This window comes from Mytilus edulis, chromosome 2 (assembly GCF_963676685.1).
Source record: "Mytilus edulis chromosome 2, xbMytEdul2.2, whole genome shotgun sequence".
Classification (NCBI taxonomy): domain Eukaryota; kingdom Metazoa; phylum Mollusca; class Bivalvia; order Mytilida; family Mytilidae; genus Mytilus; species Mytilus edulis.
This window is the reverse complement of record NC_092345.1, coordinates 26,245,133-26,262,589: the sequence shown is the minus strand read 5'-3', so window position 1 is coordinate 26,262,589 and position 17,457 is coordinate 26,245,133. Positions and strand designations below refer to the sequence as shown.

The following is a 17,457-nucleotide window of genomic DNA, read 5'->3' as shown; positions in this document are numbered from 1 at the left end:
ATAATTTCCTTTTCTGTAAAGAGGTAAAGTTGGAAATTTTTAGTGTGGTCTGTTTTTGTTAATACAATTTGAAATAACATCACAAAATAACCAGTCACATAAATTTGGCCTAGATTAGAATCATGGACAAGGGAAAACACTGAAATTAAACCTCATGAAAGGTTTTGCATTACACTTTGCAAAATTTAAACTTTGAAAAAATAACACAGTAACTACATGCATGTAGTGACATAAGTCAAATTCTAAATTTTCACCAGTAACTTGTCTTTCATATTTATCATTTGTCATGGTTAATGATCTCTCCTTCTTTGACTTAGGATTTGTTAATATATTCAACTTTTTACAAAAGTCACATTTTACAAAGGTTGATATAAAAAAACAAAAACAAAAAAATCAAAAAAAAAATTCCTCCTTTCATTCAACATCTTATTTCATCTTTGTCTTACACAGGGTCATGCTCTCATCATCAAGGGCCAAATTGTGAAAAAAACAGGACTGGGCTTTAAAACTTTGAGATTCAGAAAATTTACGCATGCCAACTGTCTTATTAACTTCTGTAAGTATGTCAAATATGTGAACATTATCTCCTTTGTATGATTTTAATGTAGAATGCAATGCTCTTATCATCCAACCTCCTCCACGATTTTCACTATGGATAGTACTGTAAGTTTCTTTTCCTGTAATATAAATATAAAAAACTATTTAACACCCCACATTCTTTATTAAGTGCCTATATCCTAAGTCAGGAGTGTGGTGTTTAATGGTTGTCATCATTTCATGTCTGTCATATTTTAATTTTTCGTAAATTGCACCCTCAGTGAAATAAACTTTTTGAGTTGACAATTTTGGAAATTCACCTTTTCTTCAGGCCACAGTTGTATATTGTCATTATTATCTCCCTTTTAAACTTCATGAACAAAAATGTATCAGATATAAGTATACTTCATTGAGTAACTTTAGAATATTTTAAAAGACAGATAATGCAGCATAAAAACAAGATAATTAACATACTTAATTTGATATTTTTATTAATAATTTAAAAATTATTATCTCACTTTTCAATTGACCCAATTTACAGAAAATTATGTTTTTTATATTATCATTATGTTTACTTGTTTATGTTTTTTTATGGGTTTTTTCAACAAAGTGTTTCTCTACTACAATCTCATTGAAAGGCAACAGCCCTGAGATGAGAAATACACAATAAACATCCATGAGTTTGAAAACTGTTGATTATCTGTATACAAATGTATTACTATTTTCCTACGTAATGTCAATGACATATAGGCTTTAGTAAGACAAATATTCACTTTCTTCTTGAGAGAGAAAACCCATTTCACTCCAGTAGCATGAGATAGAAAACAATTACACAAAACCATCAAAGCAAAATTTAAATAGTGAGAATTTGATATTGCTTAATATTAACTCAGTTATTTAATAAATTATAAACAAGTACGTCTCTGGTGAGTTATTTATAATTATTTATTATGTTTTCTGGTCTGTGCGTCCGTTCGTCCGTCCGTTAGTTCGTCCGTCTGTCCCGCTTCAGGTTTAAGTTTTTGGTCAAGGTAGTTTTTGATGAAGTTGAAGTCCAATCGACTTCAAACTTAGTATACATGTTCCTTATGATATGATCTTTTTAATTTTAATGCCAAATTAGAGGATTTTCCCCAATTTCACGGTCCACTGAACATAGAAAATGATAGTGCGAGTGGGGCATTCGTGTACTGGGAACACAGTCTTGTTTTTAAATACGATAAAATTTGCATACTTACCAGCCATAGAACCAAATACTACAACACAATCTTCACTTAGTGGAATCATAGGTTCAGCATCTTCATTGTTCATAACTTTTGTCTCAGGTTCAGGGTCCTTATTCTCATCATCTTCCATATAGCCTATAGCATCTGCAATAGCGCAACCTTCGGTTTTATCAGAAAAGAAGTCATCTGTTTCAAATGTTGGCATATTGGCTTTTGTCTTATAGTCAAAGTAGTCAGCTCTTTCTAATGTTGGCATGTTGGCTTTTGTCTTTTGAGTAGATGAGTCATATGTTTCCAATGATGGCATGCTGCCTTTTATCTTGTCATCTTTTTCTAATGGCATATAGCCTTTGGCATCTGGATAATCAGTACTCTTACTTCGTTGTCTTGATATTAGATTTTTTTTTGCTGATGTAATTGTTATGCTGACTCCCAAGTCTTTATTTTCATCTTCTTTATTGGTAGCTCTGCTCCTGCAAGCCTGAAAGAGATTAGCCTAAATACAGTGTCTTCAACCAAATGACCTATATAAATATATATATATATGGTATCTAGTCAGACATATTAACCCTAAGGAAACTTAAGGAAAATGAGGGGTGGGGTCATATAATCACCACAGAAATGAGACCTCCAAATACTTATACAACTGCAAACCTATTATCATTTCCTTAGCAATACATTGCAATAGTGGTTCATATTAATCTGATCTAATCAAATTTTTAACATGTAATACTACAAAAATTTTTCTAAAATCAATGGACCATAACTTAAGGGGCAAAGCCAAATAATCTTTATGAAAATGAGATGTTCAAATGCTAATATATTTTAACACTGAATATCATTGACCAACCATGCACTAATGGTTTTCCTTAAACTGACCTTATCGAAATCTAGCAATAGTTCCATAGTCAATAGACCATGCACTCAGGTTCAGCCAAATAATTTCCATGGAAATGAGATATACAGACAGCTTTTTCAACTTTATGAAAGCAAGACAAAAACCCATTAAAATATTTAACAAACAAAATTTGACGACTAATAGTGTTTGGAGAAAGGTGCTTTATAAATTATAACTATGCAATCAAATATAGTTATACCAAAAAAAGTGCCAATATGAAGCACCTGAACCCGAAAGTGGGTAATGATCAAAAGTAGATGCTCCAAAGAGCCTGTGTCACTCACCTTGATCTATGGGAATATCTAACAAAGCACACTTTCCAACATTGTATAGACAAGAATAGACCATGACAAAAATCTGTTTTGTTGATCTTGTATTACTGATCTTTTTGTCTGTTTAGTTTCTTTGACTTATTAATAGATCTTGCCTTGCTGATCATTTTTGTGATTTAGAGCGTTTTTTTATCTATCATGATGGGGCATATTAAACAGAAAAAAAAGTTCTCTCTAAGTATCCTAGTTGATACACGGCAAAAAATGAAGAAAAAAAAATATCATAAAATTTGTCATTTATGAGAAATAACGCCTATAAGAATTTGTCTAACTGTTTTGACGTATATATGAACAATTGGTAGAGCTCATTATTCTGAACGTATTTTTTCCTTTAGATTTTCTCTATTTAAAACGGTTCAAAAAATAATAGACAAAACTTGCTTTTTACCCCTATGTTCTATTTTTAGCTATGTCAGCCCTGTTGGTTGGTAGGCAGGGTTATCTGAATTTTTTAAACTAAATACCATAATGATAATTGTGGCTAAGTTTATTTAAAATTGTCTCAGTAGTTCCAGAGGAGAAGTTATTTGTTAAAGATTTCAAAAATTTACAAAATAATTGTCCAAAATTGACTATGTAGGACAATAACTCCTACAGGGTTCAATTGACCATTTTGAAGATCTTACTTTGCTGAACAATTTTACTGTGTACAGTTTATTAAACGACCGCAAAATTTGAAAAATTTTTCGTCGTATATTGCTATCACGTTGGCGTCGTCGTCTGCGTCGTCGTCCGGCGTCCGAATACTTTTAGTTTTCGCACTCTAACTTTAGTAAAAGTGAATGGAAATCTATGAAATTTTAACACAAGGTTTATGACCACAAAAGGAAGGTTGGTATTGATTTTGGGAGTTTTGGTCCCAACATTTTAGGAATTAGGGGCCAAAAAGGGCCCAAATAAGCATTTTCTTGGTTTTCGCACTATAACTTTAGTTTAAGTTAATAGAAATCTATGAAATTTTGACACAAGGTTTATAACCACAAAAGAACGGTTGGGATTGATTTTGGGAGTTTAGGTTTCAACAGTTTAGGAATTAGGGGCCAAAAAAAGGCCCAAATAAGCATTATTCTTGGTTTTCGCACAATAACTTTAGTTTAAGTAAATAGAAATCAATGAAATTTAAACACAATGTTAATGACTACAAAAGGAAGGTTGGTATTGATTTTGGGAGTTTAGGTCCCAACAGTTTAGGAATTAGGGGCCAAAAAGGGACCCAAATAAGCATTTTTCTTGGTTTTCGCACCATAACGTTAGTATAAGTAAATAGAAATCTATGAAATTTAAACACAAGGTTTATGACCATAAAAGGAAGGTTGGTATTGATTTTGGGAGTTTTGGTCCCAACAGAATAAGGGGCCCAAAGGGTCAAAAATTAAACTTTGTTTGATTTCATCAAAATTGAATAATTGGGGTTCTTTGATATGCCGAATCTAACTGTAATGCCTGTTTATGTAGATTCTTAACTTTTGGTCCCGTTTTCAAATTGGTCTACATTAAGGTCCAAAGGGTCCAAAATTAAACTTAGTTTGATTTTGACAAAAAATGAATCAGTTAGGTTCTTTGATATGCTGAATCTAAAAATGTACTTAGATTTTTGATTATTGGCCCAGTTTTCAAGTTGGTCCAAATCGGGGTCCAAAATTAAACTTTGTTTGATTTCATCAAAAATTGAATAATTGGGGTTCTTTGATATGCCAAATCTAACTGTGTATGTAGATTCTTAATTGTTGGTCCCGTTTTAAAATTGGTCACATTAAAGTCCAAAGGGTCCAAAATTAAACTAAGTTTGATTTTAACAAAAATTGAATACTTGGGCCTCTTTGATATGCTGAATCTAAACATGTACTTAGATTTTTGATTATGGGCCCAGTTTTCAAGTTGGTCCAAATCAGGATCCATTATATTATATTAAGTATTGTGCAATAGCAAGAAATTTTCAATTGCACAGTATTCAGCAATAGCAAGAAATCTTCAATTGCACAGTATTGTGCAATAGCAAGAAATCTTCAATTGCACAGTATTGTGCAATAGCAAATATTTTCAATTGCACAGTATTGCACAATAGCAAGAAATATCTAATTGCACAATAGCAAGAAATTCCAATTGGATTTCAATTGGAGTTATCTTTCTTTGTCCAGAATAGTAGTTGAATCAACTTAAATCCTTGTTTTATACAATATACAATGTATATTCACTTTTACTACCAACTGATAGATTAAAACAATCTTTACCATTCAGTAATAACAAGCACTTTTTTTACATTTTAATATTTTATGATGTATTTAAATGAGTAGTTATTGTTGCAAACTTCATTAGAAATTTGAATTGAGATCAGTTTTGAAATAAGGGAAAGGGGGATGTGAAAAAAAAATTGGGGGGTCAATTTTTTTCATTTCAGATTTCATAAATAAAAAGAAAATTTCTTCAAACATTTTTTTGAGAGGATTAATATTCAACAGCATAGTGAATTGCTCAAAGGCAAAATTTTTTGTTTAAGTTCATTAGACCACATTCATTCTGTGTCAGAAACCTATGCTGTGTCAACTATTTAATCACAATCCAAATTTAGAGCTGAATCCAGCTTGAATGTTGTGTCCATACTTGCCCCAACCGTTCAGGGTTCAACCTCTGCGGTCGTATAATGCTGCGCCCTGCGAAGCAACTGGTTAACATGTAATTACTACAGAAAATTTTCTAAAATCAATGGACCATGACTTAAGGGGCAAAGCCAGATAATCTTTATGAAAATGAGATGTTCAAATGCTAATATATTTTAACACTGAATATAATTGACCAACCATGCACTAATGGTTTTCCTTAAACTGACCTTATCGAAATCTAGCAATAGTTCCAGTCAATAGATCATGCACTCAGGTTCAGCCAAATAATTTCCATGGAAATGAGATATACAGACAGCTTTTTCAACTTTATGAAAGCAAGACAAAAACCCATTAAAATATTTAACAAACAAAATTTGACGACTAATAGTGTTTGGAGAAAGGTGCTTTATTATAATTATGCAATCAAATATAGTTATACCAAAAAAAGTGCCAATATGAAGCACCTGAACCCAAAAGTGGTTATTGATCAAAAGTAGATGCTCCAAAGAGCCTGTGTCACTCACCTTGTTCTATCAAGGGGGGAATCTACATCATCACGCAGGGTGTCGGCGATTGAAATAGGACCACCATCTTGTCGCTTCAAGGTAAGAATTTTAATTATTATGCCAGTTATATGAGGGTTATGATTATACAAAATAGTCAACCAAAGACTACATAAAGTAGGAAAATAAATGAGCCATCACTCAATATTATTGGTTATCTCAATTTTGCAAACACTTCGATACCAGTTTTAGGAATTAGGTCAACATGCAGGATATTGGCAAAATTTTTCATAACAACATCTTGATTATCAAGAACCGCCTACTTTATCAACAAATGAACATGTCAGAATTCTTTATTGTACTCGGGAAAATACTTGTTACTCACAAATATCCGTCATTATGGTGGAAAAACGTCTTATTTTTTAAAAATGGAAAAAGGATGTCGGCAACTCATTGAATATCGAAGGATGTCGGGGACACGCTAATATATATATTATCGATGTAAGTGTCCTTTGATTATATCAACAATAATAAAGATACGATAAAAAAAAAAACAGGATTAGTGTTCCTTGCTTGCTTCCATTTCATGCACTCAATTTCAGGATTCAATTTTTGTAAATATTCGAGAAAAAAAAAGTTTTAGAAGGTGAAAGTCAGATTTCGTTTCAGTTAAGCCAGGGGTCCCACAGGGGTCAATTATTGGACCAAGTCTTTTTATTTATAAATTTACTGTTTACAAAATTTTGAATTTTTTGAAATACTAAGGCTTTTCTACCTCAGGCATAGATTACCTTAGCTGTATTTGGCAACACTTTTAGGAATTTTGGATCTCAATGCTCTTCAACTTCGTACTTTATTTGGCTTTTTTAAAACTTTTTTGGATTCGAGCGTCACTGATGAGTCTTTTGTAGACGAAACGCGCGTCTTGCGTATATATAAAATTTAGTCCTGGTATCTATGATGAGTTTATTTTATACTATATATATAAATATATATCTGACATTTCATCTGGCCCTACATCTACCGGGTGTTTAGTAAAGGCAACAGTAGTATACCGCAGTTCGAAATTCGTAAATCAAGAAATAAAAACAAATCCGGGTTACAAACTAAAACTTAGGGAAACGCATCAAATATAAGAGGAAACTACGACACAACAGAAATACAACATTAAAATGTAACAAACACAGAAACGAACTATTATATAACAATGGCAATTTTCCTGACTTGGTAGAGGACATTTTAAGAAAAAAAAATGGTGGATTGAACCTGGTGTTGTGACATGCCAAACCTTCCACTTTAATGGCAATGATAAATTTAACATTAAAATGACAATATTACCTGACAGGATTACATTACAAAAAAATGGGAGAAAATAAAGGACAGAGAAATACACTAATAATGGCTAACAAAAAGTATCAGGTTTAAGATTTTATACGCCAGACGTGCGTTTCATTACATTTTTACTAGCATGTGATACCGTAGTTAATTTGGCTTTTTAATCGAACTTTCATGTCTCTACAGTACAAAAAGATCTCATGGGAAACTATGCTGGTAAAGGCATTCCACCCAGACAATTATGCAATGTCATCCCAGACACCAGATTAAAAAAGCAATCTTATATAACTACAAGTTGTTCAACCACACATTAGAATACGGAAGAAGTGCAGGAGCAAGTGCTATCAATTCTTGCAGTTTGTCATTTTTTGGGGGATCCTTTATTTCATGTTCCATTTCATGTAACATGTCGTTTTGAAGTTGATCTACAAACAATCGTATGCATGGCCCTGGTGGTCCTCTATCGTGACATTTGCTCAAGTATACTTGCGGATTTGTCGAAATTTCTTCAGTAATTGACATTCGGGAAACTTAATATTTTTGCCAGGCGTTTTTATTTTGATGACAAATGAGGATTTGCATGGTTTTGATTTTTTTACAGGTGGCGATTTAGTGGGCGATCTGGTCGGCTGTTCAACATCGGATTGTATTCGCGATCACTTCCGCCTGCACAAGTTTAAATTTGATTTGCGGCTTGTCATGACCATTAGTTTCAAATTAGATCTAGTCACATGTTGAATAACATATGTGTTAAAAATAGTATATATTAGTGTGTCCCCGACATCCTTCGATATTCGATGAGTTGCCGACAACTTTTTTCATTTTTTAAAAATAAGACATTTTTCGACCATAATAACGGACATTTGTGAGTAACAAGTATTTTCCCCGAGTACAATAAAGAATTCTGACATGTTCATTTGTTGATAAAGTAGGCGGTTCTTGATAATCAAGATGTTGTTATGAAAATTTTTGCCGATATCCTGCATGTTGACCCAAATCCTAAAACTGGTATCGAAGTGTTTGCAAAATTGAGATAACCAACAATATTGAGCGATGGCTTATTTATTTTCCTACTTTATATAGTCTTTGGTGGACTATTTTGTATAATCATAACCCTCATATAACTGGCATAATAATTAAAATTCTTACCTTGAAGCGACAAAATGGTGGTCCAATTTCAATCGCCGACACCCTGCGTGATGACGTAGATTCCCCCCCTTGTCTATGGGAATATCTAACAAAGCACACTTTCCAACATTGTATAGACAAGAATAGATCATAACAAAAATCTGTTTTGTTGATCTTGTATTACTGATCTTTTTGTCTGTTTAGTTTCTTTGACTTATTAATAGATCTTGCCTTGCTGATCATTTTTGTGATTTAGAGCGTTTTTTATCTATCATGATGGGGCATATTAAACAGAAAAAAAGTTCTCTCTAAGTATCCTAGTTGATACACGGCAAAAAATGAAGAAAAAAAAATATCGTAAAATTTGTCATTTATGGGAAATAACGCCTATAAGAATTTGTCTAACTGTTTTGACGTATATATGAACAATTGGTAGAGCTCATTTTTCTGAACGTATTTTTTCCTTTAGATTTTCTCTATTTAAAACGGTTCAAAAAATAATAGACAAAACTTGCTTTTTACCCCTATGTTCTACTTTTAGCTATGTCAGCCCTGTTGGTTGGTAGGCAGGGTTATCTGAATTTTTTAAACTAAATACCATAATGATGATTGTGGCTAAGTTTATTTAAAATTGTCTCAGTAGTTTCAGAGGAGAAGTTATTTGTTAAAGATTTCAAAAATTTACAAAATAATTGTCCAAAATTGACTATGTACATTAGGACAATAACTCCTACAGGGGTCAATTGACCATTTTGAAGATCTTACTTTGCTGAATAATTTTACTGTGTATCTGTTATAATATTCAAGATAATTTAACCCTAAAAAGTAAAATTTCCTTAAAATTACCAATTCTGAGATAGCAACAAATCAACAGGTTGTCTGATGCGTCTGAATATTTCAGGGTAGATAGGTTTTGACCTTATAAACATTTTTATTCTGTCAGATTTGCTTTAAATGATTTAGTTTCAGAGCTATAAGCTAAAAAAACTGCATTTTACCCCCATCTTCTATTTTAAGCCATGGCCGCCATCTTGAATAATAGGCTGATTCATCGGATACATTTTTTTAAACTAGATATCCTCAGGATGATTTAGGCCAACTTTGGATTCATTTGGCCCCGTAGTTTCAGAAGAGAAGATTTTTCTTAAAGTTAACAGACTAAGACGACAGATGACAACCGACGACAGAGGGCAAGTGATGAGAAAAGCTCACTTGGCCCTTTTTGGCCATGGAGCTAAAAAAAAAATCAAATACATAATGAAAAGTGGATGGAACATGCTCTCTTGCTAAAAAAAAACACATGTTAATCAAAACCAGGATGAAGTATCAAGGGGAGGCAATTTTGTACAAGGCATTATCAATTAGGTACAATGAAAGTTACCTCCCATTGTACTCAATTATGACAGCAGTCATGAAACTAACCTGTATGAAAAACAGCTTCATTCTCCCATTTAGTCCACTTATAGCATTCATCTTTTCCACTAAGTCTTGTGTTCTAAGCTGCCCATCTTTAGTGTAAAAGTAATGCTCAAAATTTTGCATTCCTGCCACTGGTCTTTCATCTCCATGGGTGCTCAAAATAAATACAAAATACTTTACATTCTGGAACTTCATCTTTTCTTGTACTGAAACAAATAAACATTTGAATTTGTACTCACTTTTTCTAACTTTAATTTTCCAAATTGATTCCTGGTGGCAATACTTAATTGTTGTGATAAATTAGAAGGAGGAGAGACTTGCTTTAATTTAAAGTTTGTGTCTGACAGATCTGAAAAACAATCACACATTACAACCGAACTCAACAGTGTTATAGTGAAGTCATTTGTTCATGATATGAAAAAACTGTGATGAAATTTTTTTAGTTTGTTCACCATATTGAAATATTTTAAGTATCAGAAAAAATTGAAGTAGGTGTCTGACAGCTGAGATTTTCAAACTGCTTGGTCAAATATGAAGTCATTATGTTAAGTAGTATATGATAAAAAGTGAGACAGAATTTTCTGTTTCCCAGACAAACGAATGGACAGCTGAACAAAATAACAAAAAACCTGCCACAAAATTCTTCAAAAAGTTTACCAAAGAATGTCTTTAAAAAAACTTTAAAAAAAATTAGTTATCTCCCTTTGTACAGAAATTTGGTTAAACATAGTACTCTAACATAAGATATGGACCATAACTCTGGACTAAATTATCAGACCGTACTTGATCTATAACTTGTCATGATAAAATTATATACATAATATCAAATCAATATCTTCAAGAAAAAAAGTGTGGAAACAGATTTGCTGGACAGACAGACAGACCTACAGACTCGTCAGTTGGGGACTAATGATAACAAATCCAATATACGCCATATTTTTGACTGCTTACGGTAATAGCAAAAACTTTCAATAGGACATGTGACAAGTAGTTGTATAACACCTTCTGTTTTTGATGATGCTTGTAAATAAGTGATAAAGTATTTAAATTTCAGGCCATATTTGTTGAAAAGTTACCTACTTTTTCTTTCTAACTCTTCTGTATAAAAGAAATTTGCTTTATCTTTAAATGTAAGAACATCACAGTCATCATACATTTTCCATGTGTTCTCCATCATTGTTTCATCGTAACTACCACCTTGTCTTTCATTCAAGCCATGAGTTGGATGCCCTTTAAAGGTAGTATGTATACAGATTACAACTAATCCTCTTACTGGTACATTAGCTTCTTCAGACTTTCTTCAAAATAAAATAAGAATGTGTCTGAGGAAATGAATGCCAATGCTCAAGCTTTGAAAGTTTCAAAGTTGAAAAGGGATATATCATTCACTCTAAAACAAAACTGACTCATAACAAAAATTTGAACTCTGTCTGCATCATGTGCATGTTATTAGCATTTTGTATGAGTTTCATAAAATTATGCTTTATCTTCCACATTCATGACGTTTAAATGTTATGTTTTGTATGTCTCATCTCATCAAGGGAAATATTCTGAAGGAATAATCCATGTTCAAATTTCGTACTTTTTTTTTTGTAATGATTGCAGATGCTGCCATGTTGTAAATCGTTTGATTTACCATAAAAATTATATATATCACATTACCAATAAGAAAATTGCGGATGAAAGTTACTGATTGTTTTAAATGACACTGATTCGTTTGTTTTAAAATGCATAAATAAATGGCAGTCTTCAGTAATTATATTCAAAATCATTTCAATGTAGTTTTGATTTTACAAAACAAATAGTTCAATAACAGTAGTTATTCATATACAGACTTAAAATTTAGAATGGAAATAGGGAATGTGTCAAAGAGACAACAACCCGACCACAGAACAGACAACAACAGAAGATCACCAATAGGTCTTCAATGCAGCGAGAAATTACGGCACCCGGAGGCGTCCTTCAGCTAGTCCTCTTTCACGTGTAACGTCTACCTCAAATTATAATGTATTTTATAAACTTACAATTCTATGTTTTCAATCTTTTTTCTTTTGGGACTACTTGGATACATAAATGTAGTCAGTTGATGTCCATGATTATCTGATTCTACAAAAAAAAAATTTGATCAACTTATATGATATTCAAATTACTTATCATGACTTTTCTTGATTGAGTTTATTTCATACATGTCAGGTAATTGATAATATATTGACATTGTTGCTAAACAGTTACATGTAAGATGGAGTCAGTCATCTTTTCAAAAGCATTATTTGTTTTCTTTGGTTTACAGTATCAATTGAGGAATATCTGTTTCACAGATACCCCCTAGAGGAGATTGTGTTCCACTTGTCATAGCTACGATTTCTCCCTCTTTAAATCAAATAAGAATCACCAAATCAGGCAAATGGGACTTCTGACATCTATGTTTTTACTTAAAATGAGCAACACAACAGGTAACACTGTTTCATTAGAAACTGCTTGCCCTTAAGGGCATACGATACAGTTTTGATCCTGTATTTACAGTTTGATGAAAATTTCCATATAGGCTAGTTTTTGCCTGCTAAAATCAAATATGTAATAAAAAATATACCTTCATGTGCTACTTTTTGAGTTAAATCAGGTCGAAATTTTGTATATTTGCTCAAAATTCGGATTTGTGGCCGTATTTTCTCTTTCGAAAGAAAGCCATAACTTTTTGGTTTTAAAAGATAAACACAAATTGTTTTTTGTTAGATAATTTTTGTATTTTAATAAGTGTCCTAAAAAATTATGCATTTTTTATTCAGAAATAACTCATATTTATCAAATGGTCATGAATTAAGAAAAAATCGTATTTTTTTTGCTGGATATTTATCAAAATTAAAAAAATTCCTCTATTTACAGTTTTATAAAATTTGGTCAACATAATCTCCCTGCAAAATGAAACAAAATGTCGTTTTAAAAAATAGGGGTCCATGCACTCGTTTTCAAATTAAATCAGTTTGAATCATAAAAAATAGTCGAAAAATGCATCTTTTCCCGATATGTCATAGTTTGACGTCGCGAAAATAACATTTTACCTTAGCAACGTCATTACCTTCCCTGTAACTGTATCGTATGCCCTTAAGAGGCAATGATGAATCGAGTTCACTTTCAGTTGTGAGGGGTTAGCCTTTAGCTCAAATTTTATTTTTATTTTTTTTCGTGTAAATTATTTCATTAGATGTTCTTTGTTTTTTTCATATACATGATATACATATATACAAGACAGTTACATCTATTATTAAACATGTTATACAACAGTGACACTGACAATGAAACAAGCTAACCTAACACCATGCAAAAGCACATAAATTTTGTATCTTACTGAGTTATGAAATATTTCTAGTACAAGTAGGACCTGGAATTTAGGTTGTGGACCTTTCAGTTTGGAGTGTCAAAGGTCCTGGACCTTCAAATACCAAATGTTAATTTGAACCCCTGAGTAAAGAACCTTTAAATTAGCATGTACCCTAAAATAACAGTACAATGAACATTTAAACATTCGACACTTGACTTATTTTATATTACCATGATCAATCACTTTGCTGCTCTCAACAAAATCTCCATTTTTTGTGTCTACTGATATTTCATATTGACAGCTACTGCAATACTTTTGTGAAAGTTTTTGAAGTGATTCACAACTAGGACATTTCTTTAAATGGTCTCCATGATGAGCTATTTCCACTTTAAAGCTGCAATTTCCACAAAATCTATCAGTTGGTGCCAGATCAAATGTACATCCTATACACTTCATTTTACCAATTAAAAACCTACAAATGATATGCATAAAGAAATGTTAATAAATGTATATTATATATAATTCTTATCAATTTAGCATTAGGTATAGTTCTTCATAAATTAACAGAAACAGTGCAGACAAATTGCAAGGTGATTTTGTAACAGCTAAAATCCATTGCTGATTTGGTGTGAATCAATGTGAAACATGGTGAATACTAATGCCTGAAGGTAACAGCACTATGATAAACAACCAAATCATACAATTATAATTCATTTGATTATTGATGGTCCTTCCCTTTGCCTCCATTACCTGCTCAGTCACTTATGAGGGGGTTTGGAGGGGTCCTGATCCGGAAATCCCTGGCTAAAAAACATGAAATCCTGAGGTCCCAAATTTAAAAAAATTAAATCCCGACATCCTGAAACATCAAAAACGAAATCCCGTATCCTCGTTCCTGAAAGTGTCAATCCTGAAATCCCGAGCATAAAAACACCTGATCCTGATGTCCCTCACTTATCCTTTAGCATAGCTTTGAGACGTGAGCAGAAATAAACAGTGACATCACAATGGAAGAATATCCACAACATGTAAATAACAAGTCAACTGTGATAAATATTTTAAACACAATATTTCAATATTCTACAAACTCTGATATGAAGTTAAATCTACCAGTATATTTTATTGAAGTATATATTAATAGATGTCAATTACTGTAAATTCAGAAATTATTGCGTCCATTTATTATTGCGATTTTGTCATTTTAAATTAAATGCGATTTTAATTATTACGATTTTGAGAAAAGTCATGCTTAATTCAGTTAAGATATTACAAAATGCGAGTTTTAATTATTGCGTTTACAACTCTGTCGCATTATTCGCAATAATAAAAACCTCGCAATAATTTCTGAATTTACAGTAGTATTATGAAGTGCAATATTTCAAATGGAATTAAGTGAGGAGGAATATGTGAATAATATGTCACAAGAATTTTATAAGGCCAGTGATATTGTTTGCCTTAAATTAGTGGAGAATACAGGCTTTTTCCCCTGGAGAAGAATCCCAATTTGAAGAAAAAAATGGCTTAAATTATTCCCAAAAAGACAACTTTTTTCCCAATCAGTGAAGTCTCAGTAGTAATTGTGCATGAATACAAACTGAAAACACTCATTTAAAGATTGTTCATGCCTAAAATGACTATAGGAGCAGATTTGAGGGTCTTTTTATGTATCATCACTGATAAAATGGGGTCTTATTTCATAGCAGGGTTTGACTTTTGAAAATGGGTCTGTATATTGAAGTTTCAGTCAAATTCATGGTATATTTAAATTTCCCAATTTGATGAAAATGACGCATATTTTCCCAATAAAAAAGGGTAGAGGTAGTTTTGAAAAAAGCCAACAATATCACTGAAGGCAAACAAGTATCCATATACTAAAATTGTACTTGATTACCCTGCCTTTTAAGTGAGAACTTGAGTACTTGTTGTCACCCCTTTTTTATACTTAGTTTTTTTTGTGTTCATGGTGTTCATAAATATGTCTCACAAGCATATGAAAAGGTCTTGGTAGTATGATTTTTTTGTTAAAATTTATTTTAAAGGATTTTCCTTATATGTTCTGCAGATTTAATATAAAAAAGAAGATGTGGTATGATTGCCAATGAGATAACTGTCCACAAGAGACCAAAATGACACAGACATGAACAACTATAGGTCACCGTACCGCCTTCAACAATGAGCAAAAATTAAAGCCCTTACCTCATAATCAGCTATAAGACCCCGATAAGACAATGTAAAACAATTCAAACGAGAAAACTAACAGCCTTATTTATATAAAAAAATTAACAAAAAACAAATATGTAATACATAAACAAACGACAATCACGTGCTGAATTACAGGCTCCAAAGGTCATGAAGGTTATCAGGTGTCTATCTCCATCGGGGTTTCAGCTGTTTGTAAAAAAGTTCACATCTCTTTAAATGAAATATGCAATTTTGAGAGAGAAAGACTGGTAAATAATTTACAAGACTTTTCATTTATATGAAGGAGATGGTGTGTTTAATCTTATTTTTAGAACTTTTTTTTTTAAATGCATGTTATTTTTTTGTTTGATTAAATTTTTGTATTTTTGGCATATAATTTTAAGGGGAGATAACTCTCTTAATATGAATTTTTAAAAAGAAATGTGTTAAGAATTAACCTATTTTGTTTCATAGCAATCAGCTAGAGTCTGATTAAGGGGGGTTCATATGGTTTATGCAGACTAATTCGTGTTCAACTGTAAAAGTTGTCTAGTAAGTTTTGGGACCCTATCAAAGCCAATTTTAAGTGAGGTGCACGTTTGTTTAATATATTTTAAAAACATTATTTTTTTGTTTACATAAATGATTCAGTCAACATCACAGGCACTTGTTTCTATATATTTATATGGATAGTCAACCTTCCCATGGATAGCAACAAGTGCCTGTGGTCGATATCCTAGTTTTGATCAGTTTTTCCTTGATCAAATCAACTTTTAACGTAATATAATAAATTTACTTTAAAAAAAACTTTAACGTTAGAAAAATTAACTCAACTAAAAAGTTAAGTGTCAACTACTGAAATATACTTGAATATCTGTTAATATCTTGTCCTCACAATCTTCTTTTGTCCTATCAACAAGCTTATCTGCTATGGGTATCATTTCCTAAAATAAAAATTCTGGGAGTTTTCGATTCCAAGAAAAACTTAAGGGGAAAACCCAATTCCATGTTTGAAATAGGTTGTTCTTCAACCGAACCATTCAAAATATCACTAAACTTTAAACACAATTTTGTTTTTTAAATTATACAACAACGTAGTACTACGTTAAAGATAAATATATAAATCATAGACATGTATAAAATTTATTATAAATAGATGTATTTATAACTGATTTTAACAACGAGTTTTTAGAATTCTTACCAATCTAGATTATATCCATCCTTGATATTGTGTGATATTTCATGGGTAGTCTTAACATGTGGCAAGTTGAAGTAATTGCCTCCGTTGAAATTTTGCAAACATCCCAAAGAGAAAATTACATGGATGATTTATATAGTGTTTTGCTATTTTGCTGGTCTTAATAAAGATTGAAATATAAGGATAGAAATTAATAATAGAAACAATATAGAAACATACACTTCAATAAGAAATCTATACACAACTATGTCTTTTTTAAACATTTTTTTACAAAACGTGCAGATTAAAATTGATATTCTTAACAGTCTATTAAAACATTTCTTTTTAACACATTTTTAAAAAGTGCCTTGCTGTTTTGTGATTTTTTTTAGTCTGGCCCCAGAAAGGTGCAGCCACTGCAGAAATGAACTGAACATATAACACTTAATTGATTCTTTTGTGTCTGCATCACTTTTTCAAAATTTGTAGATATATATATATTTCAGTATTCAACATTCATACATGTTTAACCCCTCCACATTCTGCATGTATATGCTGTCAATAACTAGATTTTTATGCATCATGTGTACACTTTTTTTTTTTATCTCGTAATATTTTATAGCACCATCATGAGACTATAGATTATAAAGTTTTGTCTGGTTTTCATGAATTTTATAGTCCTCGTTTCACGTTTCAAAGTAGTCCAAAACCGGCTGTAGCTCTAATAAGCCGAACATCAAGTTTGTTTGATAACAAATTTGTTGTTTTCCGGCATTTTCGAAAGTTCAATGTTCAACAGAAA

General features: G+C 31.8%; 1 protein-coding gene across 1 annotated transcript; it reads right to left on the bottom strand.

Moving 5' to 3' along the window:
• Positions 1-211: 211 nt before the first annotated feature.
• LOC139511839 (uncharacterized) lies at positions 212-16,467 on the bottom strand. The gene is made up of 7 exons (XM_071298952.1): positions 16,345-16,467; positions 13,528-13,769; positions 12,003-12,084; positions 11,059-11,276; positions 9,982-10,184; positions 1,776-2,244; positions 212-677 (listed from the first exon to the last, which is right to left on the bottom strand). The coding sequence occupies exons 2-7, from the start codon at positions 13,751-13,753 to the stop codon at positions 427-429; spliced, it is 1,449 nt and encodes a 482-aa protein (XP_071155053.1). The 5' UTR covers positions 13,754-13,769; positions 16,345-16,467; the 3' UTR covers positions 212-426.
• Positions 16,468-17,457: the final 990 nt, after the last annotated feature.